The 16828-nt window shown below is 36.8% G+C and overlaps 3 protein-coding genes across 3 annotated transcripts; all 3 read left to right on the top strand.

Annotated features, from left to right (window-relative positions):
* Nucleotides 1-438: 438 nt before the first annotated feature.
* On the top strand, nucleotides 439-3502 carry LOC134826377 (ADP-ribose pyrophosphatase, mitochondrial-like). The gene is made up of 2 exons (XM_063838724.1): nucleotides 439-624; nucleotides 1537-3502. The coding sequence occupies exons 1-2, from the start codon at nucleotides 526-528 to the stop codon at nucleotides 2389-2391; spliced, it is 954 nt and encodes a 317-aa protein (XP_063694794.1). The 5' UTR covers nucleotides 439-525; the 3' UTR covers nucleotides 2392-3502.
* Nucleotides 3503-3593: 91 nt separating this feature from the next.
* On the top strand, nucleotides 3594-16662 carry LOC134826376 (WD repeat domain phosphoinositide-interacting protein 2-like). The gene is made up of 5 exons (XM_063838723.1): nucleotides 3594-3603; nucleotides 12605-12774; nucleotides 14826-14926; nucleotides 15052-15171; nucleotides 15360-16662. Exons 2-5 carry the CDS (start codon nucleotides 12609-12611, stop codon nucleotides 16152-16154), a joined length of 1182 nt encoding a protein of 393 aa, XP_063694793.1. The 5' UTR covers nucleotides 3594-3603; nucleotides 12605-12608; the 3' UTR covers nucleotides 16155-16662.
* Nucleotides 3623-4583, top strand: LOC134826378 (ADP-ribose pyrophosphatase, mitochondrial-like). Its single transcript, XM_063838725.1, has one exon. It carries the CDS (start codon nucleotides 3702-3704, stop codon nucleotides 4581-4583), a length of 882 nt encoding a protein of 293 aa, XP_063694795.1. The 5' UTR covers nucleotides 3623-3701.
* Nucleotides 16663-16828: the final 166 nt, after the last annotated feature.

Below are 16828 nucleotides of genomic sequence, written 5' to 3'. Positions count from 1 at the left end.
ATTTTCAGGTTTCAGAAAATGACCGGAAGAAAATTCATTCTGCTTATCTAGAGATGAGAGAAAAAGCAGTTCAGGAATCTTTGAAATGTAATAAATATGAGACTGAGTTTTGTTTACTTAGAAATGACAAGGAAAACTGTGAAATGAAATTGCAAAAGAATCAAAGAGAGGTACTTCGTTTGAACAAACAGTTAAAAAGTTCTAAATCAAGCTTTGAGAAGAATATTGTGAATAAAGAAGCACAGCGCCAGCAGTTGCAGTACATGACCTTTTTGAAAGGAACAGGCCAAAATTCATGAAGATAACAAATCAGAAACTATCTTTGATAGTTTAAAGCTGTATCCAGTTATGTTGTAGTTGTACTGTCCATTTGACTGTAACATTTCAAGATTGTGACGCCACAATCTTAAATAGTTAAGTGTAAATATTGTACAAACATTGTATATTAAATGATATTTGACAAAAATCTTCATTATCAAATGCTTTAACAATTTGCTTGACATCCTACTTTAAAAATTATTAGATATGGGATCTATTGTGTCAGCTATTATGGGAAGAGTCTTTGGAGTCAGGGCAGTGACATCACCCATTCCACGGTTAAGCTATTCATCACATGCAAATCGGGTAATGTTGGAATTGCAGCTATGTGTAATTTCATGTGTTGTGAATCTTGTAGCTTTGTTCTTATGAACCCAGCATACTCTAATATCTTGCAGCTGCCTGAGCTAAAGCTGCCCAACTTATTGTAAAACTATTCCATGATCCTCAATGCTCCTTATGATGCTTCGTAATTTAGACTTGAACCTTTAAATTCGATAAGTCACTGACCAATTAGCTTGAATTCACCTTGGTTGAATCAAAATAATAAATTTCATCTGAGAATATTGAATAAACTTGACTAGGGGCATTATAATATTATTGTTTCCCTTAAAGTTTACTGCCATCATGATTATATTAGTAGTGAGTATCATACAATAACCGCATCATACTAGTTGTAAAATGTAATTGTGTTTGTTCTTTTAAAAATAAAAATGAAGCCTTTTCTCTTATATTTGTGCCATTTCTCATAGTGACACAACACAATAGATTATAATACGGTTTTTATAGCACTGTGTATTGTGTATAGTGGTGACAAACACTCATTGAGCTCATGCTTCATGCTATTTTCTTTTCAGCAACCCTTTTTACTAATTGACTTTTATTGTGTCTTTTATGTCTGTTTTTTGGGAAAGCATCATATTGTGTCGTTTGTTGAGGTCTTTTGAGGTTTAATTCGATGATAATACAGCCAAACCCTGGTTTAGTTGGATTCTGCATATATTAAATGTTCTGGGGGAATGCAGAATTTTACTAATTCCCAGTCAAGTTTTGAAATTAACACTTAACAACTGTGTATAGTAAATTTTGGGCAAGTGAGAATGTCACAATAAATGTTAGGTGAATCAGGGTTTGACTGTTTTTGTTTCCTTTGAATTCTACATAGCTATGATACAACCTTATTGAATTCGAAATCTAACCAAAGAAAATATCTTTCAGGCCATGCAAGTGAAAAAGTTGACAACCCATGTCTCATGTATCAGTGGTAAATATCTAAATGGCCCTCAGAGAGGAAATGTTCCTGTTGATAAAATCCCCCTCTCTGTTCCCTTCAAAGAGTACAGCCCTATAAATTACACAGCCCCACCTGTAGCAGCAGGACCTGTTTGGGCAGACAAAGATATAACTTCACCCAAACATGATATGAAATTCAACTATCAGGATGGAAAAGTAAATAGGGTCTCATACTATGGAGCATATGATGTTGTAGATGGATTTCCAATGAATCCGGTTGGAAGGACTGGAATTCATGGTAGAGGGTTACTTGGTAAATGGGGTCCAAATCACGCTGCTGACCCAGTTGTCACCAGATGGAAGCTGGATGCTAATAAAAATGTTGTAAAGGATGCCAAAAGCAAGAAACCAATTTTAGAATTTGTTGGTATTAAACGCAAAGATACTGGAGAATGGGCTATTCCGGGTGGGATGGTAGAAGCAGGTGACACTGTCAGCTTGACCTTGAAGAAAGAGTTTGGAGAAGAAGCTCTCAACTCCTTGGAAATGGATGAAGAAAAGAAGAACAAGGTCAGGAAATCACTTGATGAGCTATTCACACATGGGTCCACTCTTTACAAAGGATATGTAGATGATCCTAGGAACACAGATAATGCATGGATGGAAACAGTAGCTGTAAACTTTCACGATGATTCTAATGCGTTTGATTCCTTCAAGCTGCATGCTGGTGATGATGCTGGTGAGGTCTCGTGGATTGCTATTAACAGCAGCATCAAGTTGTATGCAAATCACAAACAGTTTATTGAAACTGCTACCACAGCAAACAATGCACATTGGTAATCAAGGTGGTAAGGTAGACATGAAATTAATGATATGCCCTCTTCTGGTGCTAAATCTGTTCTAAGCCTCACAATAGTTGCAATACCTTTCACTACCTTTGGTTGTATCAAACTTTAGCGTTTCCTGCCAGTACTGTTATTGATCCATCCAGTCTGAAACTCGAGATCAGTAGGTTTGAAAATATGTTTAAATTTAAAAGGAACACTGCTTATTATAATTATACATAAAATTTTCAAGCACTATACGTCTATTGATGGAATCATAAATGAAATGGTTGCTACATAATAAAAATGTTTGCCACGTACCATGGGTTAAAATGGTTTCTGTGTTTTAAATTTTCCAGTTGTTCTTATAGATTTGGTCAGTTGAAAATGTTGTTAGTGTTACTTTATAATTAGAAAATATTTTATGTCTAGCATCTAATTCATGCTATATAACTATATAATATTCAGTGTTCAGTTCAACCCTTTTCTCTAAATTATTTACACAAGCTATTTTGTATTTGGTTGTGTAGGAGCGCAAGTGCAGCTCAGCAGTCAGCATATTTTAATATTTTAGTGTTGAAACTTACAGTTTTTAGACAATTGAGTAGTCATGCTTTGTATAATAACATGCTTTTTATAGTTTATCGTTTGTAAGATACACAGAACATAAATATGTTGTTTGTTTTTAATATCATCAAGTGCATTATATCACAATGAGTTTGCATTCAATTATAAACAATTTGTTGCCTGAAGATATTATATTGATTTGCTTGGATTGAAAGTTGCTCTAAAACCTTCATTAGCACGATTGATTATGATTATGTTGAGTGTTGCAAATTGTTTACTGATATTTGTATGAATGAAAGCCGGAAAAGACTTGTGTTGATTGTTTAATTTGTTTATTCGTACGTGTGCTCGTTATTAATGTACTGACTGCATGCCATCTAGTCAGTCATAATCGCTGTTTATTTTGGTGTGGTGTATCACTGGTTACACATTAGAGTGGTGTACGGTTATTTTCGTGTGTGTATTTTAAATGGATTATATAATTTGTTTGCTGGCTATCATTACTTGGGGTATCATTTTAGATATCTTGCAATCAATATCAAATTCTGATGCATGCTCTAGAGCATAGTTTTATTGTTTCTTTTCTGTTTTAAAATCGAAACATGAATGTTGATTTCCAAGAAATTATCGGGCTGTGTATCCTAATCTGGGAAATAATTTGCGAATAATTTGCTATTTACACCTTCTTTAAAAAAATCGTTTATTAACTATTATAATGGTTTTATTTATAATATTTCTAACTAGCATAAATCGCAGGTGATGACCAACGCAAAAGAACGAAAAACTGCCACTCTGCCACAGAATGTGAGCAATGCGAGATGTCGTAACTCTAAATACATGGATGGTCCAGAGAGAAGTAAGGTACCTGATGACAAAGTCCCGTGGAGTGTCGAGTTCAAGGACTACAAACCTGTTCATTTCAATTCTCCCAGAGTGTTGAGCAAACCTGTCTGGGCTGACCCCAATATTGAGACGGATAAGAAAGTTGTCTTGAAGTTTAACAAAGTTGATGGTAAGGTCAACAGAAAGTCCCATGTTGGGGAGTACCAGGTAGTTGACGGACTGCCGCTCAACATTACCGGTAGAACTGGACTCACTGGAAGAGGACTCCTTGGAAAGTGGGGACCAAACCATGCAGCCGATCCTGTGGTCACCAGATGGAAACATGATGACAAAGGTGAACAAGTTATGGATCCCAAAACAAAGAAGCCAACTCTTCAGTTTGTCTCAATCAAGCGTCTTGACACTGGCGAGTGGGCAATACCAGGTGGGATGGTGGAAGCTGGTGACAGTGTAAGCGCTACTCTCAAGAAAGAGTTTGGAGAGGAAGCTCTGAACACGATGACGATGGACAAGAAACAGCAAGCTGAAGTGGGTAAGCAAGTGAAGGAGCTGTTTAAGAAGGGGAACGTGCTTTACAAGGGATATGTGGATGATCCACGGAACACTGACAACGCCTGGATGGAGACTGTGGCAGTTAACTACCATGACCACAAAGGTACTTTCCACAAGTTCAAACTTCAAGCTGGTGATGATGCGGGTCATGTGGAGTGGGTGGACATAGACTCCAACTTGAAGATGTATGCTAGCCACTCTTACTTTGTCATGGGGGCTGCTCAAGTTAATAATGCTCACTGGTAACAACGATTTGTTAAAAAGCGTGACCTTTTTGAAGCAAGTCGGTATAATGCAAGCTATTCGTTATAAAGCTCAATCTTAGTATTTGAATTTTAAACAAAAACGTTATGTAAAAGTCAGATATAAAAGTCAGATTTATAAAATGTTTATTTCGCAGCATTGTCTCATTTTACTTAGATAATAATTATGCTGTCTGTAATTACTAATTATCTTGATAAAGTTGAAAGTACCTAGACAGATTTTGAAATTTGATTTATTAATTTACAAATTTATGTTAGATAATAGTAATACGAGTTTAAATATTATATATCATTTTGGATATCAACATATTTAGACATTATGTTGTGTTATATTATGTAAGCCCTTGAAAAAACTGTTTAAAGATTTTGTTAATGTTTATAAGACCAGATATTTATTTTTCAGGGCTTTTAAAATCATATACTTCTCGAAATCATTTATTGTACATCAAACAGTTCAAATTTTGCATGAATTTTTATCAATTTTCGATATTGTTCTGTCCAGACTGACTGATGATTATTATTGTGCATGCCTGTCATTTTATTCTCCTTTTCAATTTGCAGTTCCTCATAAATACAGGGTGGGCCAAAAGTCAGTACCCATGCGTTGGCCTTTATAGCTCAGTCACTGAGTGCCCAATTGAAATAATTCTTTCTGGTATAACTTAGTACCACCACTGGTTCGAGGAATTTGTCAACTCGAAAAATATTCGTGTTCATTTTTTTCAAATGAAGATTCATTTTCGCATTTATTTGATAATTTGGATAATCGGATCAAGCTAAATTGTATTGAATTGTGTTTGGCCATTCGAATTACGTTTGTCCTGAAAAAATTAGAGTTATAGCTTCTCAGATGACCGAGATACGAAGCATAACAAGTTTATTCATTACGTGTGATCAGGTGATTGGCTTACCTAATCACGTGATAAGGTGACCCCGTTAACTACCCCGTTAAACATTATTGGAATCGTTAAGGCTGCCCAATTAAGGTGTCGTGTCACGGTGTCACATAATCACCCAATCAATTTTGCTAACGAGATACACAAATCGCTTGGTAACTTCGTCATTTCTAATCCGTTTGACATGCAAAATATAATAATCTACAGTCTCAGAAAAAATTAGGCGTCCAACATGTTGAACAGAGAGAACAATATAGGTGTTTTAATATTGAATGGGCGTGGCTAAATTATTCGAATTTTTAAATTTTGGCGACGGAATCCTCGAAAAAGTAGGTACAGTATGCCATCTGAAAAGTAATAACTCTCAAATATAAAAGACGGCGGAGGTATAAGACCCAACGTATGGGTACTGACTTTTGGCCCACCCTGTGCTTACATTATCGTCCTGACATGATTGCAAGAGAACTTATCTATCTATAAAACTATAAATTGGGTTTAATATTTTTTGAAGTGGGTATTATCATGTGGATATATTTTGGAATATAATTTGTTTAGATCTTCTCACAAACTTCAAATTTATCTATAAATAATCTAAGTATTTAGCTAACGAGTTCTACAAGTATTATGTACAATTTTTAAATGTTGATATTATTCAGATTTGTCGTCAAAGATGTATCATAATTCGTTTTTGGATTTTTTGTAAATATTGAGATATATAGAATGTAGATAATGTGTAAAAGAACTGTAATATGAAATGAGTTGAAAATTGAAATATTTATGATTCAAACGGTTTTTTTATTCTAACAATTATATGCTGACTCGTTTGAATAACTAAATACAATGATTAAACATTCAGAGTGATGAAATCTCAAATATCGTAAAGTTCGTATATTATCTAGGACTTCTACTACATATAACAGTTAACATATCATAATCAGCTCTTATCTCAGGACATGGAAGAGGCAGCTAGTAGCGAAGATGAGAGCTTTGATAAGTTTATCCAATCCACAGTGCACAACAACATGTCATTCAGACTGCAAACTGGAGAAGTCAAGTTCAGTTCTCTTCTTCTGTCATTGAATAGCCCTGAGTTTGATCAAATGTTTGGAAATTCCTCTCCCATTTTAAATTTTAAGGACATGGACAGTTGTGGTGATGACTCTCCCTTGACCAGGACAGGGGTGAATGTATTCAAGAAGGCTCTATGTTCCGGTCGTATCGAGTTAAACTCTGAATCTTTTAAAGACGTTTATAAGTTAGCATACTTGTTCCGTATCCCATGGATAGCTTCAGAATGTTTGCAATATTTATCACAGAATAATTCTAAATGTGAATTGTCAATGAACGCTTATGATAGTGAGCTTCTTCAGTTTATTGGTGATTCATCCCCAGTTTCAGTTTCTTCTATCGACCTTCCCTTTAACTTCGGAGTTGAAAGACTGCAAATGAGTTTGCATAACAATGTTGAAATACGGCTAAAAGAGGGTGATAAAATACTTGCTAATTCAGTGGTTTTGGCTCTCAGCAGCCAACTGTTTGACGACTTTTTCTCCAAGCGTCAGCTCACAGTTCACCAAATTAAAGACTTTGAGCGGGTAAACGTTAGACAGTTTATAACCAGCTTGTACTCTGGTAAAATAGAGCTGGGTATGAGCAACTTTAGGGAAATTTGTAAACTTTGTCATGTCTTCAAGGTCCAATGGATGATAGGCAATTGTGATTCTTATCTAATAGAATTGTTACACTCAACTGGATGGCAAGATTTTGAAGAACTTCATTTTATTGTGGAGGAGGCTAGATTCTTAAAAAGTAAATTCAAACGCCAAGAATTCATCGATTCTTTCATCGTGAAACTTAATGGAATTAAAATAGTATTTACGGTATTCGTGCGACCGTACATCGAGCTGATTGGTTACAATTGCCTCTCAGAAGATCAAATTTGGTTGATTTGTCAGATTTGCAAAAGTGATGCCACTTTTCTTTTGCTCCATGTAAAGGAAAATATAATTTCTAATGACCACATCCTCGATGATGTATCAATTCGTTTCCTAAGAAACTTCGACCTTTCCTGTACTGTCAATCCCAAATTACCAGATATTGTTCTTCAGTTTTATGATCTTCTGTCAAAAGATCAGGGAAAAGTTTCGATAGAAATTGCCAAGACTTTGAATTCTCAGTATAACAAGTTCATCCAAAGATTTCCTTTGGAGATTCATCAGTCAGATAATATAAGAAGTCAAGTGGATGATGTTAGAAATGTTGCTGTATCCACAACTGCATCTCCCTCTGATATTCTACCAGAAACTTGTGGCCAATCAATGGAGAGTTTGATCCATAAACCGGAACAACTCGTTCCAAAGATGGTACATAAGCATAAAAAAGAAGCTGATGTAAATCTATCAGTGAAACTCCCAGATTGCGCAACAGTTGCTGTTGATACAATAAATAAACCTCTTGAACAAACTCCTCTAAAAATGCCTGAAGCCTTGAAAACTTGCTCAGAAAGTTTGTGTTCTGACACCAACCAATCCTCATTGGACAAACCAACATTCAAGAAATTCTCTGTAAATTATTATAAACAAATTAAGGAAAAGCCTGCCCTTAAGAGAAAGTCAAAAAAACGCTCTCCAGATGTCCATCAATTTGGTAACGATTTACTATCACAAAGAAAACCGTCCAAAGACCTCTTGAATCGTACTGAGCCAGCATCCACAAGTAAATCTACTGACAAGCTTATTCCGAAAAAGTCGTCATCTTGTGAAAAAGAGTCTACTGCCAAGCCTCCCGTTAAACAGAGTCATGTGTGCATGAAATCAGTCAGTAAACTGGACGATGAAAAAACTGACAAAGCACTGACTTCTTCCCAAAAGGAGTCTATCTGTACAATGAAGCATGCTGAGAAACTAACTGTCGAATCTCATACAACAGATAAATCAAAATCTGGAAAGTCTTCTGTGAACGAACGTCATGTTAGTCAACCTGATGTCACTTTGCCAACAATAGTAAATTCAACTGAGAAGAATCTTGGTCCTAGTAGTTCGTCATCTTACCAAAGTTCGCCAATAAAACCTGATGTCTATGAATATTTGGGAAATCACAATCTTGCAAAAGCTACCAATACGCCACCAATTGAGCTCCATCGTGACTTTGACGATTCTGCTGCTTGGAAACGGAGATATGAACGTGATAACGATTACATAGCACATGGGAAGGAGCGACAGGAGCGACAGGAGCGACAGAAGCGTTTTGAGCGAGATCGTCTAAGGAACTCGAAGAGGTCGTTGAAGGAGATGGCTTCCCCAATTCGTCAGAAATCTAATATGCTTTATGATGATGACCCCAGAATATCAGCACAAACTCCTTGGCAGTCCAGACAATCAGACGATCTATCTGATATAGTGTCCGAGTCAAAAGCTTTTTCGGATAGTATGAAGGCCGCTGCTACCGACATCCTTAAAATGATGCCGGCGAATAGGATGTCGAAGATAGACTTTTCTGAAGATCGCTGGTCACTGTGTAACATACTATCGAGCTCCCGTTATATCAGAGTCAAGAAGTTGGAATTTGCACCGTGGAGGATTTCAAATTATACAAATGATGATGAAGTCTCATTTCAGCCACCAAAATCTATGGACGATCTTTTCCGATCTTCTTGCTTTTCAAGTTGCTACATGCTACACGAGGGCCTGTCACTGCTCAAACAAAAGAATTTACTTCCAGAAGACTTCTCTTCCAAAGATTTTGAGATGATAGAAAAGATTACAGATTGGAACGAATGGGCACATGTATCCCCCAAATTTACTTGTGTCTACAAAAACTTCTCCCTGTTTTTAAAGGGACTCAAGCAGATAAATATAGACAAGTGCTGCTCCAAGCTGGGCTCCATGGACTTATCAGAGAATGTTTTTGGCATCAGCGACCCGTTTGGGATAATTGACTTTGTATCCACCGAGCGGAGGATAGAGTTTCATGTGTGGAAATGTATCATGGTGTACCTGGAGATCACGCCCATCAACAAGGACTTCAACAAACTCAACAAATTCAACAACTTCAACATGAAAATTTACAAAACTGGTTCCAGGGACATTATGGGGAAGGATCTGCACGTTGTTCTTGAGTCACAGATCGGTAAAAACAGTTGGAAACAACATACGCTTAGTTGGCAGGGCAAACCTTACATCTGTAGCAATGGTCTTATGGTGAAATGGGGGAGTCTCAAATTTAAAGCGGGGACTAAAGTTCGACTGGTTTTCTTTTGGAACAACGTTAAGGGTCCCTATGAGATTATAAGCAGGCAGGAACGAGCGAAGATAGAAAATCCATGTTTGTGTGAACCGTGTGTACAGGCTAGCTTGTGGAAGAGTACTGTTTTGTTGCTGATTAGTCCTTGTCCTTATCTAACAGCATGGGCCAAGGAGGAAACCAGTCCTGTTATTCTTAACGCCATTAGGAATTTTACTAGTTGTGTAATTCTTATCTGCATGGCGATTTATGTATTTCATTATTTATTTAAAAAGTTTATATTTTAATTACAGTGTAATTCTTAAATACTTTTTATTTGTGTACGGGTATATGACCCCCAGAATATAGGTGGCCCCCAAAATATAGGTCACGATAGTGGATACAGTTCTAACCAAGATAAGCGATACTAATGGGATCTGTTACTGCTAGGTTGGAGTAAAACATGTAACTAATGTTTCTGGATAAGAAATTTGGACCTACATGAGGTATTTTGGTATATTTGGTCATGACAGCGAAGGATTTAAACGATGTTGTCAATTTCTAGAGGGGTAAATATGGCGAAAAATGGTCAGGACAAAAATCTGTTCAACACATGCCATTAAGACTACTGGTATGAGTATAAGTATTATTTTAAGCTTTCTTTTCATCGAGACATCTGCAAACTGACAATTTGGAAAAAAGTTATGGCCACCACAATTTTACGGGCCCCCAGAATATAGGTCTATACGACCCCCAGAATATAGGTTGGTCAAAAACCCTGAACATGCACAAAACCATGCTTTGGGATGCTCTACTTGTAGCTACTAGTCTCCTAAACACACATATTAAGTTTTATCAAAATTGGATAAAAATTGGCCGAGTTATGGGATAAAAACCATATGCCCATATTTGGGCATACGCACCAAATTTGAACGTTTTGGTCCATAAATTGGTCAAATATCAATATTTTTGAATTAAACCAACTTTATATGGAAGGTAAGCCTATACTACACATTCTCTATGATTATCAGCTCAATATCTACCTAACTGTGGATTCTGTGTTCAAATAATCGCAAAAAATGAACAAAACTGCCCATATCTCAGTTCGCGACATTTGCAAAACTGACTTCGCTCAAAACAATAGAACTCAATAGGGTTTCAATATTTTCACATGAAATTTTCAGAATCAACGTAGAATTGTCTCATGTCCTTAAGTTTTGGGACAGAATTTTGAGTTATGCCTTTAAAAAAATTTGGCGGCCAAAAATGTCTGATTTACAGTCATTGAGGTGCACATTGTATTGATACAGATAAAAACAGCCCCGGGCCCCCCCTCAATCATATCTAGGGACACTCGTTCAATCTTATTTAAGTATTTAGTTAAGATCCCTACTAAATGAGTGCATGAAAGCTTTTTAACTAGTAAAATTAAAGATTTTACTCATTACGGGTATATGGCCCCCAGAATATAGGTTTAAAAAAAAAATAGCGACCAAGATTCTGCATTTTCTCTGTCACCCTGAGCATTGAGGAATGTGGGGTAGTGATGAGAAACAGCTAAAGAACATATGCTGAAGAGATGGCGTCATCAAAATGTATGAAGATGGAGTATTTGAGGACGATTTTTGCATACCTATATTCTGGGGGCCGTAGTTTTTGGTTTTTTGCTATTAAGTATACTCTAAACCATTTCAATTTAGTATCTGGAGCCATTGGCATCATCAATACAGTCTCAGCAACATATTCTGACTGCATATAACTGTCTGTGACAATTTTAGAAAAACTTAGGAACAGATGTCTGGACCTATATTCTGGGGGCCCTGTTAAAAAATGGTATTTTTACAGGTGAAAAAAAAGTACACTTAAAAACCTAATAAATATTTTCAACTACCCAAGAAACATTTAAAGGGTTATTATGTACATATTTACACCCCTAAACATGCTTAGAAGTAGTTTTAACACCTGTTTCTAAGTGCTCAAAAAGCGACCTATATTCTGGGGGTCATATACCCGTAATGAAAATTAGAGAATGTTTCAGTTGTAGTTACACAATATTGTTCGATACCATGTTTTTGATCCATGTCAGTAACTTATAATAAATAATCTTAACCATCATTATATCCAATAATTAATAAACGCAATGGGTGATCGTTGTTATTTTTTCAGAAGAATTTTCTACTATCAGTATCAACTTTTTTAATAATTTTACCCAATTTTACTTAAATATCTCAAATTTTGATATTTTTTGGGCATTTTTGTGGTTTTACGATACAGCTTTAGTCGTAATTTTTGTAAGTTTTTGCTGATTTCAATGGTGTGATCCTCGGGGTTGAGATTTAATAAGGTGTAACCGGATATTTTGCTATCAGTGAGAGTACATATTCGATGTGAAATAATTGTTCAATGTTAAAAATATATTTTAATACATCAAGATTGGTTTATTTTTATCTGAATGTCATTTCATTCTCGTACATACTCTCCCTTAATTAATACTTCAACTTGGTTCATATTTTAGAATGAGCTGTTATAACAAATCTGAATCTCAAAATATCTAAAATCATACAAATTGGAATGATTCCAGCGTCAAGTCCATCTGTAAAATTGGCTAACACACTGTAAATCACAGACAGCATACCACAACTAATACATTAATTGTACTTGGCACTTTGGCAGGCATGTTGTATACATTTGACTTGTATGACATGATATTTCTAATGAGTCTGTCATGGTCCCCTGCACTGTACATCGAACTGCTATTTGATAGGGGCCATTGTATCTACTTGACAATATTTGATACCTACAATATTTGATACCTACAATATTTGATACCTACAATATTTGATTGTATAACATCTGCATACTAACTGTGTTTGTTTCACCTGGGTGTAGCTATGAACCTGGCCTTGCTGCAAGGCGCGGGTGATGTGGTAGCTACTGGACTCTACTTTGTTACTTTCAACCAAGATGCTACATCCCTTGCTGTGGGAACCACTACTGGATACAAACTATTCACTCTTAACGGCCATGACAGATTTGATCAGACCTACGAATTTACAGGTATCACCTTAATAACACCAGAATGTGTGTGTGTGTGTGTGTCTGTCTGTCTGTCTGTCTGATCGTCTGTGTGTAATTTCCGAACGGTTATACAAAAAAAACGGTAATAGTTACGGGACTGGTTTTTTCGGTATAGTGCCGACAAAACTCTGACGAAGCCAATAGGCAAATTTTATAAAAATCGGCCGGTGGTAAGTGGTTTAATTGATGGTTTTGTACCACAAAATATGTTACATAAAATGGCTTGAGAAGAACGGCAAGAGTTACGGGGCTAGCTCTCTCTCTCTCTCTGCATAATATTATTTAGCGTATATATTACATGGCGTATATATTACATGGTCATATAATACTATAAACTTATTAGGGGAGGGAGTGCTCAAACGGTCTGTTTGGACTGTAGAGAGAGTTCATACTTTCATACGACAATGTAATGCATGTTCACAAATATGATAGGCTGGTGTGGTGCATGGTGTTAAGGGTTAATTTCCATTGATTATTGATTAAGAATTACTATCTTTTAAGCATACTATTGGATACGTGAGGGCACTCCGAATAGAATTGCTCGCCTAATCCGGGTTTTGACTCAGCGGGTAATTACTCCTACCCTTTTTAACTGCGGCAGTGAAATCCCGGCCGTAGGCCGGGTTACACTAGTGTTATATAAATTCAGAATAATTTTAATGTGCAATTTAATGTAAAACAGTTAGTGTTGAGTTTTGTACGATTTCGTTAATACTGATATTTTATGTACTATTAGAATGTTAATAATGCTAAAAATAGCTCACTATATGTATAAAACAGTATGACGTTTAATAGTGTAATTTACCTCGAGGAACATTGTTATCGTCATAAATATAGTGTGTACAGCGTATAGTTTTCAACGTATAATGCATACCGTTTAGTATACAATATACATATACAGCGTATCACATAATTGAGCAATGTTCTGTAACTAACGCTCGTGTTACAATTAGTTGGTCACAAGATACACATGATATTATACTCTCTCGGTGTGCAATGTTGTTGTTACCATGGAAACTACCTGTGTAGAACAATAAAAACACTCGCTCAGTCACTACTCACTAGCCTGAACTGTAACCAAACTACACGGTCATGTGTATGTTATTAGTGTTTATTGGTAGAGTGCCAGACATTGGTATTGTGTATTGTGTATTGTGTATTGTGTATTGTGTATTGTGTATTGTGAAGAACTCTCAACATTACAATTACTACTGTTTTGTGGTGAGGTGATTAGATTTAGGATTGGGATCTCCTCAATATAAGTGTTGGAATTAGGATCTGAAATTGAGGTACAGTTCGGTAATTCAGTTTCCATCACAGCACACACAATATGCGAGTTTCTGGGAGGATGTACTGATTTGGAGGCAGCTTAACATGTTATCCGGTTAATTCCATGATGTGTTTGACGGTGTTGAAACGAAGAAATTAATCATAGTTACACACCAGCCGATAAAGCGCATAATGAGCACAAGTTCTAACATATACATGGTGAGGCAATGGTATCACTTGATCCTCTATCTGCTCTGATCGAATAGATTATATGACACCAAACAATGAAACATCTGTTCAGTAAGATATTTCCGCTTAATAGCAGCCACATTCCATCCTTATATTGCAATTAAAAATTACTCGTTATCATTTTTCAGCCTATCACAATTGCACAAAAACTTAAGCAATTGTCACGAAATATCGTCATATCTTAAATCTTATTGATAATGATAGTTGCCTTGTGTTGCTCGGTGTAAGTTATAACGTTTAGATTTTAGAATCAGTGACGTACTCGTAGCAAAGTATGACGTATTCTTTACAGTAAAAATAATTTTGTGTAAATAAATTGCATAAATTTTGCCTAATTAGATTTTCTGACTCCAACATAGTGATGAAAATATGCCGGTCATTCATACCTCATAGTTTGTTACGCAGACCTCATAATTTTTAACGCATCAGGTGATAAGTACGGATGTAATTGTATTTATAAGTATACACACAAGTTGCACGTGTGCTACACCTAAAATCCTCACATTACGCAGGTGAGGACGTGTGTATAGTAGAACGGCTCTTTTCCTCCTCTCTCATCGCAATGGTATCCCTCTCAGCTCCTCGTAAACTAAAAGTCTGCCACTTTAAGAAGGTTCGTGCTAAGTGCTAACCCCCTTTTAACCCTTCTAATGTTATTTAAACTGTTATATCGTGAAACTGTTCAATTAAATCAAGTACTTCAGTTACTCATTGACTTAATTAACAACATTGTCTCAGGGGACGGAAATTTGCAACTACTGTTACCCTAACACCATCCTGGCGGTTAAACTAAACCGAGCCCGATTGCTCGTTGTCCTGGAGGAAATACTCTACATTCATAACATCAAAGATATGAAGGTAAGTTTGGTAATTGCTTCGCTGTTTGCTTCCTAATTATATAATTAGGCACACTGCACGGCTGTTGAATTAAATCATTAGATACAATTGTGAGACAAATTGCACGATGACGGTAAACGTACCCTACTGTAAATACCAGGAAATATTAGGTTGTAATTGAATCAACTCTCATAACTTATTTCCGACAGGTTCTCCACACAATAAGAGACACGCCAGCCAACCCTAAAGGCATCATAGCACTCAGTATAAACTCTGACAACTCTTACTTAGCGTACCCCGGATCTGGGCAGATCGGGGAAGTGCAAGTGTTTGATACCCTCAATCTGGACGCTGTGACCATGATACCAGCGCATGATGCGCCTCTTGCGGCGCTGTCCTTCAACTCGTCAGGTTCCTTGTTAGCAACAGCTTCAGAGAAAGGGACTGTTATCAGGATATTCAGTATACCCAGTGGGAACAAGTTGTACGAGCTGAGACGGGGTATCAAGCGGTGTGCAGCTATTTACTCATTATCATTCAGTCCTGACGACAAGTATTTGTCAGCATCCAGCAATACAGAAACAATTCATATCTTCAAGCTGGACAACACAGGTGCTCCAGAGAGCACTGCCGCCCCCGCACCAGAGTCTCAGACGTGGGGTCAGTACCTGGGCAAGGCACTCGTCAGCACTGCTTCGTACCTACCTTCGCAAATGACGGACGTCTTCACGCAGGGACGGGCGTTTGCGCACGTTAAACTCCCTTCGCCCGGTTTGCGCAGCGTGTGCGCCCTCACGACCACCGGCAAACTTCTTGTTGCAAGTTCAGACTCGTACTTGTACGTGTACGTGATAGAGCCGGATGAAGGAGGCGAGTGTATTCTCTCAAAACAGCACTGCATGCTAGCTACTTCTGATGGAAGTTGTGATGATGTCGGGGGAGAGCTGTCTGAGACTGTTGCTGCAGAGGATCCTGGTCCGCCCTCTTTCCAAACTAATTATTGAGAGAGCTCCTGACTAAACCTCTGTCTATTCGTGGAAGTTTTACAGAGAATATATTGTGTGATTTTACCGAAGAAGCTGTATTAAATGATACATTAATACAGTCAAAAAAGATAACGTTTTAATCGTAGAATTTATTGATACATGTCGTTGTTATAGAGTAATTATTTTATTCTGAGGACGAACTGTGATGTAGCAGCATGGCCTAAATTCTGAATGTGACTTACCTGTGTATTGAAGTAGTAGCCTAAATTATTCGCTTGATGACAGAATCAACAATTCTTGTTTATTTTGCTGATTGTGGGTCGAGTCATCCTTAATTATTTAAAACTGGAAGTCGATTGCAATGAGACTGTATATCCTCGGCTTGACTAGTTCGGCGTCCAACTGATAACGAATGGGTATTTGAATAATGTTAACTTTATGAATTAAGAGTAAAATTATAATGATTTCTTTTTGTTATTTCACTGCATCTATATCGATCTTACGATTGTGAGGTAGTTCTGTTAAATTCATGTTTGTACTTACTGGGAATTCAAAAAATAATCTGTTTCACTCAGCGTATAGTAATTGCAAGATGTAACTGAGGCACCAACTTCCAAACAGTTGCTACGGCTTCTGAACCTAATAAAATTCTCCTGTTTATTTTGCTGGCAAGGCATCCTGAAATTGCATCT

Source organism: Bolinopsis microptera, chromosome 2 (assembly GCF_026151205.1).
Source record: "Bolinopsis microptera isolate Bmic1 chromosome 2, MBARI_Bmic_1.0, whole genome shotgun sequence".
Classification (NCBI taxonomy): Eukaryota; Metazoa; Ctenophora; class Tentaculata; order Lobata; family Bolinopsidae; genus Bolinopsis; species Bolinopsis microptera.
This window is presented reverse-complemented; position numbering and strand designations above follow the sequence as displayed.